The sequence below is a fragment of the Watersipora subatra genome, chromosome 3 (assembly GCF_963576615.1).
Source record: "Watersipora subatra chromosome 3, tzWatSuba1.1, whole genome shotgun sequence".
Classification (NCBI taxonomy): Eukaryota; Metazoa; Bryozoa; class Gymnolaemata; order Cheilostomatida; family Watersiporidae; genus Watersipora; species Watersipora subatra.
The window spans coordinates 48987583-49001377 of record NC_088710.1 but is presented as its reverse complement, the minus strand read 5'-3'; the positions used below and the strand labels follow the sequence as shown (position 1 = coordinate 49001377).

General features: G+C 34.5%; 1 protein-coding gene across 1 annotated transcript; it reads left to right on the top strand.

The window, feature by feature from the left end:
* Window positions 1-7494: 7494 nt before the first annotated feature.
* Window positions 7495-10919, top strand: LOC137390676 (potassium channel subfamily K member 16-like). The gene is made up of 4 exons (XM_068077001.1): window positions 7495-7582; window positions 8049-8258; window positions 8811-8936; window positions 10431-10919. The coding sequence occupies exons 1-4, from the start codon at window positions 7495-7497 to the stop codon at window positions 10643-10645; spliced, it is 639 nt and encodes a 212-aa protein (XP_067933102.1). The 3' UTR covers window positions 10646-10919.
* The last annotated feature ends 2876 nt before the right edge of the window (window positions 10920-13795 follow it).

The window sequence follows — 13795 nt, the reverse complement described above, 5'->3', positions numbered from 1 at the left end:
GTGACATATATACATCTTATTATATCTCATCACTATCATATATAGCCATCAGCTACTTACATTTAGTCTTCACATACTCACTTCTATCACTCAGCATACACCCTTTCTCTGACATATATATGCATTATATCTAACACTCTATCTACAAAACCATTTGTAGGCGAACTATTTTGTTACAACGTAAATCGAGCTTGTATATCGCTGAGGCATCTCTTAGATAGTACAATTAATCAAGTACTAGTATTGTGTAGCACCAAGTACATTTAGTCTTCAACCATTTTATCTCATTATACAATATATGTTAACCCGTGTTTGACCAACCCCTACCCCTCCGATGTATTGGAAGTAATTAATGGGTACAGTTTGAGTTGGCCAAACATAAGAAAACATAGTTAGTATACACGTAGGTAGCGTAGTGTGTATCATATATGTGTCATCGCTACTAATGCATTTTTTGTGTGACCACAAACAGCCAGTTTTTATTATGCCAAGTGGTTGTTTGTTTCTTCCTCAGTTTTTCAGCTGTAACTGAACCAATAAGTCAGCCATTTTTCTAATACCTATCTTAACTTGGATTGCAAAGAATCATATACAATTATGTAGCATCAAAAGCTGTAAGTACTGAAATAATGTCAAATTCTATCAGTAATTTGTCTTTTTCTTGATAAATGCTTTAGTATACTGTGTAATTGCTCTTTGTATACAATTCTGATAAGATTGCTGTGAAATGTTAGCTCAACTTTCATTACTTTTAATACTTTTATTTTAGAACCTCTTTATTCCAACTGTGTCAGTGGGCACTTGTTTTGTGTAAACACTCCAAAAGACCAGTAATTTTTTGTAAGTAAGATTAATGTTTTAATTTGTGAACTTTTAACTTGAGTCATAAAGTAAAACCATAATTCATTTATTTGCTGCAATCCATAATGTAAAAAGTTTGTTTCCGTTTGTATAACAATTCAATACTGCTTTCTTACAGCACGGTTCTCTTAATAATAAAAGAGGTAGCACACTTTATGAGAGGACCAGTTGATCTATTACTATATGGTTTTCTGGATGTACCAGTACAGCTATGACCCGCATTATACGCAAATCCGTTGGGTATTTGCTCTCATATAGTGACTCATATTGGAAAGCTAGCGATTTAATCTCTGTAGTCTAGTGGGTAGGGCGTCGGACTGGTGAATGGCAGGGTTCGAGTTCGAATCATCTTCGGTCCGGAATCTTTATTACTAGGTTTTAAGATCTATAGCTGAACAATCAAACTTACGAATATACAACCAACTTTGCGAAATATATATATAGATGTAATGATTTAGTGCAAAACTTGCTTAATCTTAAGAGGTATGTATTTTCATAATTCAAAGTCTATTACCAGATCCAACAAATGCAGCAAATATGGTTGTTAGCATGTCTAGATCTAACGAATGCAGCAAATATGGTTGTTAGCATTTCTAGGTATAATGAATATAGCAAATATGGTTGTTAGCATGTCTAGATCTAACGAATGCAGCAAATATGGTTGTTAGCATGTCTAGATCTAACGAATGCAGCAAATATGGTTGTTAGCATGTCTAGATCTAACGAATGCAGCAAATATGGTTGTTAGCATGTCTAGGTATAATGAATATAGCAAATATGGTTATTAGCATGTCTAGATCTAACGAATGTAGCAAATATGGTTGTTAGCATGTCTAGATCTAACGAATGCAGCAAATATGGTTGTTAGCATGTCTAGGTATAATGAATATAGCAAATACGGTTGTTAGCATGTCTAGATCTAACGAATGCAGCAAATATGGTTGTTAGCATGTCTAGGTATAATGAATATAGCAAATATGGTTGTTAGCGTGTCTAGATCTAACGAATGTAGCAAATATGGTTATTAGCATGTCTAGATCTAACGAATGTAGCAAATATAGTTATTAGCATGTCTAGATCAGAAATCTGATTAACATTTGCTGCTGAATTGCGTTGTTTCATTACTACACCTCTTTGTTAGCAAATATTTGCCCTGATCTTAATGGATGCATTATGAGCTGGTACCAGCATGAAGACTCTCTCTAAATTGAATATATGAAGAGCGCAAAAACAAAATATATCTATACTCAGAAATTGTGTCAACTAATAACAAGTGGCAAACAGTGCTATCGAGCAGTTTACGCAGACGCCTCTCTGACTCCATGGTAGATTTTCAAAACTATTTTCAAAGAGCAAATTCTTGAAAAAGTTACTACAATTTTCAGCGGTAAGAAATATTTATTAAGAAGTTTAACTGAGCGGTCAAAATCATACCTAAAGGAGAAATGCCTCACGAAGAGCACAGACTATGCAATGATGGAGAATGTACGCAAGGAATTGAGCCGGTTAACACTGGCAGTCATCGTAGCTGCCGAGGACAAGAAGTACAGGTCAGCAGAGAACAGCGGAAACAAAAATCAGCTGGGTTAAGGGCCAAGTACCTACCGGCTCTCCTATTTGCTTATGCCACATTAATTTTTCTTGGTGGCCTCGGATTTTACGCTATCGAACATTACAACGAAAAATCAGAAACACCTGAAATGAAAATTATAGAGCAATATATGGGTGAGTAGATACCATTCATAGATACAAGGTTTATGTTTTAGGATGTTTGCAAAGTTGAAAAGTTTAAACCATAACTGCCACGAACAGCTTTCATTGTTTGTTCTAGGTAAATCAGACACGCTGATTCCGATTTTATACTCAAAATAAAGTATGGTCCATTGACTTTCAGAGTTATTTTTGTTTTTAAAGCTTTTTTACCGCTATTCATTATCGGTGTCGCAATCGACACAACAAACCCCGCCCATAAATATGTGACGTAACTAGCTTTTTAGGAATGGAAGTTGGAAATGTTTAGTCCGATTTAGAATTATAGAGACGGGTTTCTTAAAACCCATTATTATCTAAATTTAGCTTTCAAAATAATCTCAGTCTTTTCTAAAAGGTAGATAAGCTACATGTATATAACATTGCTTGTAGCTTGTTACAGGATGTTTAATAGGCTGAGCGCTGAGAAAAATGAGCTCAAAAAAGCGCGATAACAATGCTAGCTTGCGATAGAATCTCGCTTTTTGAGCTCATTTTTCTCAACGCTCAGCCAATTAAACATCCTGTAACAAGCTACAAGCAATGTTAAATAGCTTAAAGTTACCTTTCAGAAAAGACAGATTACTTTGAAGGCTGAATTTAGAGAATAATGGGTTTTAAGACACCCATCTCTATAGTTCTAGACCAAACTAAACATCCTCAACTTCCATTCCTAAAAAGCTAGGTTACGACACATATGCTTGTGTCGATGTGCTAGGTTTGTACATATGCTAGGCTTGTTGTGTCGATTGCGACGCCGATATTGAATCGCTGTAAAAAAGCCTTTAAAAACAAAAAGGATTTTGAAAGTTAGTGGACTAACCTTTATTCTGAGTATTAAATCGGAACTAGCGTGCCTGATTTATGTATGAGCAAACAATGAAAGCTGTTTGTGGCAGTTATGGCTTAAGCAATTTTTAAATGGTGATTGAGTATAAGTTATCGATCTGTCAAACTTATTTGTAAGCATAGTTCAAAATTCAATAGTGTATTGATAACATAAAATTTATACATTTTACTATAATAAGATACTATTTGAGCATAACTTAATATTGAATTGTAATCACCTAGTCAGATATTTCGAGAGTTGGCATGTTTTTGTGAAGTTTCTATATAATAGAGCAATTTTATCAGTGCTTTGGTCAGAGCATTCATAAATATCACAATTTTGATAAGAGAAGAGATAATTTTCTCTTAATGATCATGATCTTTTCAACCCGTCTGGTTCATTGTTCTGTTGAGATTTACTGGCAAATTGTGTTAAGTCAGTGTGTACCCTGTCAGGCTGTCTGGCTATAAACCTAATTAAAACTGACAAGTTGTCCTGCTTTCAACTTTTCCGTCAGACGTTTGAGACAAGTTGTCCTGGTTTAAGCTCTTATAAATTATCTTTGTTTGAGACAAGTTGTCTTTCTTTCAACTTTCCTGTCATATGTCTGAAACAAGTTGTCTTGCTTTCGACTCTTCTGTCATATGAATGAGACCTGCATTTGAAGTCCTGCATTCAACTTTTTTATTATTTCCTAGAAACAAGCTGTTTCACTTTTAAGGATATCATATGCTAAACCTTTTGACGGGTAATGAACCCAACTCTACCACCAAGGCTGAAGTTAGACATTCTACTGGATATGGTGCAATTCTGCTGAAATACCAGCGTTGGGCAATGAAGTCATCTCAGAAAAATTACAGTTCAGCATTTTTCAGGGCAAAAAATTAGTTCAGCAAACAAGAAATTACATCATAAAGCGGATTAAAAAATTAAGCCTAATCAATTGTTTGACATGGAAGGCTGCAAAAGATTGGATATAGAACCTACTAGTCCTGCTCTTTCTCCTATAAAAAGAAGACGATCAAGTTAATAGGCATAAACAGTAAGGGAGAGGGTCGTTCCATCATTATTCTTATCTCTTTTCTGAGCTGCTCAACAGTTTAGTGACGATTGACAGGCGCCATCACAATGTGTCATTTAAGCAATACTTTATTGAGCGTCATACGACAAGGAGGAGTTGGAGCTTCTTGAGTGGTCTTTTGGTCTCAGCCGACAGCGACAAAGATATGAAAAAAGCCGGAGAAGCCAAAAATTTTCAGTTTGAACTTTTTGGGAAAACACTCAAAAAATGCTCGACTAGTTTTCAGCCGCCCATCAAACTCTGTCTTTGACTAGAGAGTCTTGTGGCTCAAGCCTAGTTCGAATTGGTCACTGGTCGTACAAATAGATATGGAATGTTCAACAAATAGTTTTGTCTATGTCTTAATTTTTTATGCCTGAATGTTGACCAATTTGAACTAGCGAGTATTCTGACCAACACTCGCTGGTCTGTTCAAGACAGACAGACGAAAAACTTTGAGATCTACAGTATATATACATATCGATTTTGATTGTATGTCCTGCGGAATGAGTCCGCTGGTCTGAGTGTACCAACTTGACTGATTATAGCGAGTGTTCTGTTCACGGCTCTTTTGCCATCCAGTGAGCTGATCACTCTACAAGTGGCAGACACTCTGAGGCTAAAAATCACTATTTCAAAACTTGGACGTTTCGTCGTACATTTTTCACTGCTTGTCATCTGCTCGGCATTGCTGTAAAATTACAAATTTGTCAAACTAGCCATCCATAATTTATTCAGTAAATAGAATGAGCGGAACAACCAGCTACCATAAAACCTATTTGAATGCCATAAGTGCTTTATTTTTCAGCTCTTCTGTTATAGTGGCGTTTTATTAAAGGTGACGTTCAAATAGAAGGCGGTGCTGTATTTTCCGACAAGCTCACCAGAATTTTGGAAAAATAAATTTAACCCTTGCACTGGCGAAGCGATGTTAATGTTGCCTATATTTTACACTTTCCTTCGGGCAGAGTTACATTTTTGCTGTCGGCCTCAACATTTTTGCTAAACCATTTTCCATATACGGTGAAATACCAGACCGAGTTAAACAAGAAATTACTTTGAAAAAAAAATTAATCAAATACAGCTATTAATTATTTTGATGGTTTTTTTTAAATAAAGGTTTTGCGGTAAGTGAGCAAATGACTCTGTTATGTTACACAATGGTAATGAACCTGCCCATAGCACCCATTCTGTGGGATCAGTTTTGATTCAAACTAACACCATTGTCATGGTCTAGTTTCTGTGGCTATGTCCTGTTTCCTTAAGTCAAGGTCAGGTTTGATGACATTTTTTTTATGCAAACTGCTGTGGTCAATGAGTTTGGACAACTTCCATAAAAATTGTCTAAACGCAATGACAAAACCACGTGTTGCTAGAAGCGCTCCAAAGACTCGCATTGAGATGAGTTTTAAAATGTCTGTTAATATAATTTGTTTAAAATATGTATAGAACCTTCTAGAACCTTTTGATCACACTTCTAGTAGATATACTCATGTTTAATAGATATATTAATATTCACAATCTGTTAAACATGTGATACCAAGAGCAACAGTCAAACTCCTGAATATAAAACTCGCTACTTCTCAGACCTGTCACTAATCCTTGGTCAGAAAGCGTGACAGTCTTTTTAAATACATGTATAAGTTGAAAGTGCTCAGCACAGTCGCTAGTAATCCCTAGCAATCATACAAGTTACTAGAAACTAATCTTCGCTTTATGTCACACTTATACAGACTTCAATCTTTGTATGCGTACAAGTAATCACACCCACAGTTTGTCATCTTTGCATTCGTAAAAACTCTATAAATTGATTAAAATTGGCTCTTATACACAAACTAACAATAATATCAGTTACTATAATATAATATATTACAATATAATATTGTTTAAAATAATATATAAACATTATAATATTATAAATCAATCTAATATAATGCAATAAAATACAAAATATTGTAACACTATATCATATACTCTCATATAGTATACTATACCATATTATAATACAGCTTATTATAATATATAGTGTAATATAAAGTACATTGTGATATAATATAATGCAATGTATATATTTTGATAATAGTTTATATTACTCAAAATGAGCATACTTCAGTGTATGATACAGTATTTCAGTGTATTCAGTGTATGACGCATTTGGTGTTGTCTGCATGTACTTACATATGCTAACACAATCAGATCACGCTATTAAGGGACACTTTCCTGACCTCTTTTTTGTCCACATAACATGTTGGCAACATTCTGATATACAGATACTGGTAAGGAAATGTATTTCCATGATGCAGGCACTTGAACTAAATGTTATTCCATGACATATTTTATAAAGTTATTGAGACAATAAAACTCCTAAAACTGAAGTTGTTGTTTCACGTTTTGGTAAGTACAATTGGCTATTTAGCGTCATACTGAAACATCTATTTACATTCTTATATTTTTATTTATAAAAATGTCAAAAACAAAAACTTGTTCAGCCATTTATGTGTACATCTTATCCCTTTAGACGCAAGTTTAAAAGAATTGGCAATACAATTGTTGAGTATATCTTTTGGTAAGTACATAATATAATTATCATGCAATAAATATCTGGTACTCGAGAATTGAATCATATCAGTGATATATGAAGGAGTTGAACCGTTCGGTATTGTGAATCCATCAATGTTGATAACATATGTTAACATATGTTAGTAACATATGTTAACATATTTTTGTATGCAAGCCTATAGGCACAAGGCAAAAGGTTTAGCTTTCTCAATTTGGAACTTTATTAAGTTTTGGTGTATCACAGGTTAGAAACACAGTATTAGATCTCCCAATAAAGGAGTTGTCTTTTCGCGTATTCTTGAATTATTGCAGCAATGCAATAAACATCGTTTATATCTTATAGCCTGTACTGTGGGCAATAGGATACGTTCCCTAAATTTTAGAGAACAGGACTTGTGCAACCGTCGAAGAGATAAAAAAGCTAGTAACTACCATAATGAGTGAGCATCAACCAAGATCAGACCAGTCTGGCTGGACCTTTGCCAATTCATTCTTATTTGCCATTACTGTTGTGACAACTATCGGTAAGCAGAATGTATCATATTTTATGAAAGGAAAAGCAATTGGTAAAGCAGATCCTTTTTCATATCCTTTGAGAGGGTGTTACATTGTAACAATTGATTGATACAGCGATGGCAAAGTGATTGTTATTCTGTCAGCAACTTTTGGACTGTTTTTTATTATAACAAAGCTCAGTAAAACGTATCATATTGTGAAAATGTAACTTAAAAAGAAATTGTTGTGACAATAAGCGTAGTTTGTGAAAACAACAAACTTTGAAATTTAAGTGCTTTTGTTAAATTTTGGAAGGGTTAAGGAAATACAAAGAATGCTTTAATCATCATCAAATAAGTAAAGAGAAAATAACTTAAAAAGTGAGTGTTTTATATACAAATTGTGACAGCGAGCTACTATTACCAAACAGCTTTTCCTTCTTCCCCTTCCCCTTCCCTCCCCTATTCTTTATCTATAATGAAATAGAATTTTTAGGTTATGGTCACCTCACCATATCGACAACTGCAGGAAAGGTCTTCACAGTGCTCTATTCCATCGTAGGAATTCCTATATTTGTCATAACATCACAACAAGTTGGACTACATCTCTGCACTCTCAGTAAAAAACTTTACAAAAGAATAGAAAAGCGGCCGTGCTTGAAAAGGAGGCGGCGTTTAATGGCACTGTTGACCAATCTGTCTCTTGGTAAGTGTGTCAGCAGCGCATACAAGTACATAATTTACCAATTTTACTTCATTATTTATTAATTATTTATTTGAAGGTAAAAGTTTAGTGCCAAGCATTTCACTTTTACATTCTGGAACTACATGTACAATCATGGTGTTTAGTTAGCTCAATAGTTGAGCATAGCATGTATAGCATAGCATAGCATAGCATAGCATGGTTGCTACGCCGGCCATGTTTGCTGTTTTCTACGTTTGTTGTTTGCTACAACAGTTATGACAACTATGTTTGCTACGTTTGTTATGTCAGCTATGTTTGCTACATTTGCTATGACAGCTACGTTTACTATGACAGCTACGTTTGCTATGACAGCTACCGTAATATACCAATTCTAGAAGAGTAGCAATCAGTTTAATGGTTGGTATTCAATGACAGCTAGTGCATCAAATATTTAATGAAGGCATGACCTTGATAGCCAGAATTATGCCACTATGAGCCAGGTTGGTTAGCCTTAGGTCTAAGGCTACACCATTATTACACTAGGAACATTGTATATTGTTGTTGCTCTTTTAGGATTTACGATATTCATGTTGGCTCCTGCTAGCATTTTCTGCGCTGTCGAAGGGTGGGCATACGCTGACTCTCTCTACTTCGTCTTTATATCACTGACTACTATTGGGTTCGGAGACTTCTATCCTAGTAAGGCTGATATCATATTGCTTCTTTCTAAACTGTAGCCTGTTTTTACTACAACGATAATTACAAAGTACAACATTTAAGTGGGATGTGTGATTAACACAGATAAGTTGGTGACCACACTTTTCTTAAATGTTTTATAAACATAATATGTACGAGTATGCACTTCTGTAGCACGTATAGTAGAGTATGCCTGCCTAAAACTCTCAAAGCTTTTTTTCAAACCATTGATTATATTTGTAATTCACTATGCAGTAATACTTTGAGATATGAGTTCGTATGTAAATTTGCTAGTATCTCAAATCAATTTTTCTTATATAAAATTACTTAATAGAAATTAATTCGATCCTACCCTCCAAAAAACGCTAAAGAACAGAATAATACAATAGGAAGACATGTTTTTAATTGTTTTAATTTACCAATTACGCTCAGAAAGTAATAAGCACCTAGCTAGTGGTCATGATTTGCAATAAGCTGTGACATCACTATGTACAGTACTGTATAGAGTTCTTACCTTCTAGGCAGATGGTAGCGGCTAACGATGGTGTGAAGGAGAGACTTGATAGCAACACGTTCAATACGCTGCACTTTTATGACACTTCGTAACATAACACAAACTTTAAATTTAGCTTAAACGAATTTGGTTTACCGAGCACACACTTTAAATATGTTTCAATACTGCACTCAATTTAAGTCCAATTTTGTTTTTGTTTTATTTTTTTCCTGGCTTGGCTTTTTTGCCTCGCTTTTAGATTTGTTCTCTCCTTCCTTTTTCGCTGATCTTTTTACATCTTTTTTGATCTGATGAGAAAGACCGAGCGATGCTTTTCTGGTAAATAGCCTCTAACATACTCAACTACCTACCGCTCTCATCAAGATACTCGCATCTCAAATTTGTTTTGTATCTCAAGGCAAAAAATATCTCAGAAATTTTCTTGTATCTCAAACTGCTCATATGTCAGAACAATAATATCTCAAAGCATTGCTGTGATTAAACTCTTTATATGTCAGTTGTTCAAGTTTTATAACGTGTACCATATCAATGCTAATGCTGTTTTAGTATCAAAATTATCAATTAACTTTGGTTTCCATGGGCAAATAAAAACTGTTTACGCTACTTGTTTACGCTGGTGTATAAAATACCTCTATATAGAAATTTTCTGACATACAATCGTACAATTTGAACAACTGCTTGTTTCAACATCCAAAGTAAGTTTCAACATATGTCATTTAGTCATGAGCTGCGTGACATCGGCTCACGACTTAGTTTTTATTGATCGTATAATATATTAACTGTTCGTCAATCAACTTGGTGTCATGCATGCCGCTAACTATCAAACAGTGAACAGGCTTTATTGCTTCAGTTCTAATCTAGGATGGGATGGTCAGCTTCAAACCTTCTAATTTCTCAAATCTTTAAAATATTCAAATCTATAATTTTGATAATTTTTTAATAATAAAAAGCGCAAGTCTGATCGATATTCATCTGCCTTGTAGCATTTAGCAAAGATCATGATACGGCTGCGTACAGAATATTTGTCAGCGTTTGGATCGTTCTCGGACTAGTCTGGATGGCAACAGCGGCAGCGGCAACCATTGATACTGTAAAGAAGTGGGCTAAACGATGGCGTAGAAGATCGAGAAGAGGCTCAACCCGACAGCAAAGAAATTTAGACTCAGATGATACTTCAAGTTCAGAAGATGAATTTTAGCAAACACATTTTGGTCAATCAACTGTCGGCAAAGCTAGTGCCTAATATTATAGGAGTAAAAAAAATGTTTGAAAACATTTAGTTGTAATATTCATTTTTGTTACTTTTCTTTAATACTATTTTACAATATTATTATTTACATTTCAGGGTTTTTACAAGTTATATACAAAATGTTATGGTTCGTAACTAAACATCATTTCTGACATAGATTAAGAAAATAGTTTTCAGTTTATGAGCTGACAGTTTGTCGTGTTTTAAAACATTGCTATTACAGTTTGTTTTTGACTGTTCAGTACTTTGCTTTCAACTGCATTTGCTTTGCCAGAAATTTTACAGCATAGGGTTCTTGCAACTAGGAAAATGGGAAACCATCCTAGAAAATTTCCAAATATATCCGTCGCCTGATACTAAGGCTATAAATTGATACTCACAGTGAACCTCATTTTGACATGTGACAACAAATTCTAACTATGTGTTACACTAATAGCCAATCTACTGATGCTGAGAAAAATATTAGAAAGGTTACAGAACTAAAAAAAATTATCTTCCTTGACTCTTGGTTAATGGCGCGTGTTAGTCAAAGAACACATGCTAAACAATGACACGAACTTCAATTATTTCTATAAAAAAATAGATGATTCAACAGTATACCGCAAAACCTCTATTTGAGTGCCAACTCTAATAGAGTGCCACTATTAGAGTTAAAGGTTACTGTTGAATAGAGGAAGGGTTAAAAAATACAGCGCCATGGCTCTCATATTGAGGTTTTACGGTATTATGCTTGTCATCTCCATTCCAACTAAAGTTATTAAAATATTTCTTTAGTGTATGCAAATCTGTCAGAACACTTTCTTTCATCTGTCATTAAAAGGAATTCTCTTAAACTTGCCAACCAAGTCAACATTGATTGGGGTAAATTAGTAGTTAAAAACCAAACAAGAATAAAATCAATAAATTTAGTAGGCTTTATTCCTGCAAGCTTAATCTCGAAGGTAAGAACTTCCCTTGGTATCTACTGCACACAGCACATAGTAATGTTACACTTAATCTCGAAGGTAAGAACTTCCCTTGGTATCTACTGCACACAGTACATAGTAATGTTACACTTAATCTCGAAGGTAAGAACTTCCCTTGGTATCTACTGCACACAGTACATAGTAATGTTACACTTAATCTCGAAGGTAAGAACTTCCCTTGGTATCTACTGCACACAGCACATAGTAATGTTACACTTAATCTCGAAGGTAAGAACTTCCCTTGGTATCTACTGCACACAGCACATAGTAATGTTACACTTAATCTCGAAGGTAAGAACTTCCCTTGGTATCTACTGCACACAGTACATAGTAATGTTACACTTAATCTCGAAGGTAAGAACTTCCCTTGGTATCTACTGCACACAGCACATAGTAATGTTACACTTAATCTCGAAGGTAAGAACTTCCCTTGGTATCTACTGCACACAGCACATAGTAATGTTACACTTAATCTCGAAGGTAAGAACTTCCCTTGGTATCTACTGCACACAGTACATAGTAATGTTACACTTAATCTCGAAGGTAAGAACTTCCCTTGGTATCTACTGCACACAGTACATAGTAATGTTACACTTAATCTCGAAGGTAAGAACTTCCCTTGGTATCTACTGCACACAGCACATAGTAATGTTACACTTAATCTCGAAGGTAAGAACTTCCCTTGGTATCTACTGCACACAGCACATAGTAATGTTACACTTAATCTCGAAGGTAAGAACTTCCCTTGGTATCTACTGCACACAGTACATAGTAATGTTACACTTAATCTCGAAGGTAAGAACTTCCCTTGGTATCTACTGCACACAGCACATAGTAATGTTACACTTAATCTCGAAGGTAAGAACTTCCCTTGGTATCTACTGCACACAGCACATAGTAATGTTACACTTAATCTCGAAGGTAAGAACTTCCCTTGGTATCTACTGCACACAGTACATAGTAATGTTACACTTAATCTCGAAGGTAAGAACTTCCCTTGGTATCTACTGCACACAGTACATAGTAATGTTACACTTAATCTCGAAGGTAAGAACTTCCCTTGGTATCTACTGCACACAGCACATAGTAATGTTACACTTAATCTCGAAGGTAAGAACTTCCCTTGGTATCTACTGCACACAGTACGTAGTAATGTTACATTTTCTTGCGGATAATAACCACTGAACACACTAAAGTTACTGTAGGTAACTATAGTTACTAAGGTTAACATATATTATTTTGTTATTCATTTTTAATATGTACCGTAGGTATATAAAGTTTTGATGATTTTTACCAGGTGTTCGCATTAGATATTTACTAAGGGTTTCTATACCACTTCATACGACATTTTTGCCTTAAGATGCCAACACTGAAACCACTTGAAGTCATATAATTGTATACCAAATAATTTCTCATTGTAATCATAGCAAAACAGACTTTATCTAGCCATTCCTTGCTAATTTCACATTTAAATTTAAGCTCCCTTACAGTTGTTTTAGTTTTTCTCTTAATTTATTTCAACTACACAAAACACTTTTCTTATGATGTGAAGTTTGAAAGTTAAAATGGTAACTGTTGTTATATGTTAAATACAAATCAATTTTTCTGCGCAAAGACTTTTTTATTACCAGACAATGCCGAGCATGCATCCAGTAACAAGATATTTTAACAAATAATAACAAACAACTATGTTTCATGAAGTTTGCGACTTGATTGCCAAATATTTCATCAGTGCTAACACTTTTCACAATTCTGTCACATTCTGTATTTATTTTAAGACCAACAATCTAAAATTGTTGCTAACAAAAGTTAGTAATAATAACAATAGGTCCAGATGTGTCTGCCTTTGCAAGAGTAGTCAACAAATCAGAGATTGCATTTTTGGGTTCGTTTTAAAAGGTGAATCAATATGCCTTTAATAGCCTATATATAGTCAATATGCCAGTTTGATAGCCTATGCATTGCAGTGCCATAGTAGCTTGCAAACATGCAACCTGAAAAAAACATAATTAGTGCTAAATTTGACCCTAGTATGGCAAAGTTTTTATGCATTTTATATTTTAAAAAATCTATGTGATGCATATGCCACCCGCTGTTATTTTATTATATAATACACTCTTTCCTTATATGATAT

Coding starts and splice junctions, on each gene's coding strand:
- LOC137390676 (XM_068077001.1), top strand. CDS start 7,495: ATGAGTGAGCATCAACCAAGATCAGACCAGTCTGGCTGGACCTTTGCC. Junction 8,259..8,810: donor GTTGACCAATCTGTCTCTTG/GTAAGTGTGTCA, acceptor TTGCTCTTTTAG/GATTTACGATATTCATGTTG. Junction 8,937..10,430: donor GTTCGGAGACTTCTATCCTA/GTAAGGCTGATA, acceptor TCTGCCTTGTAG/CATTTAGCAAAGATCATGAT.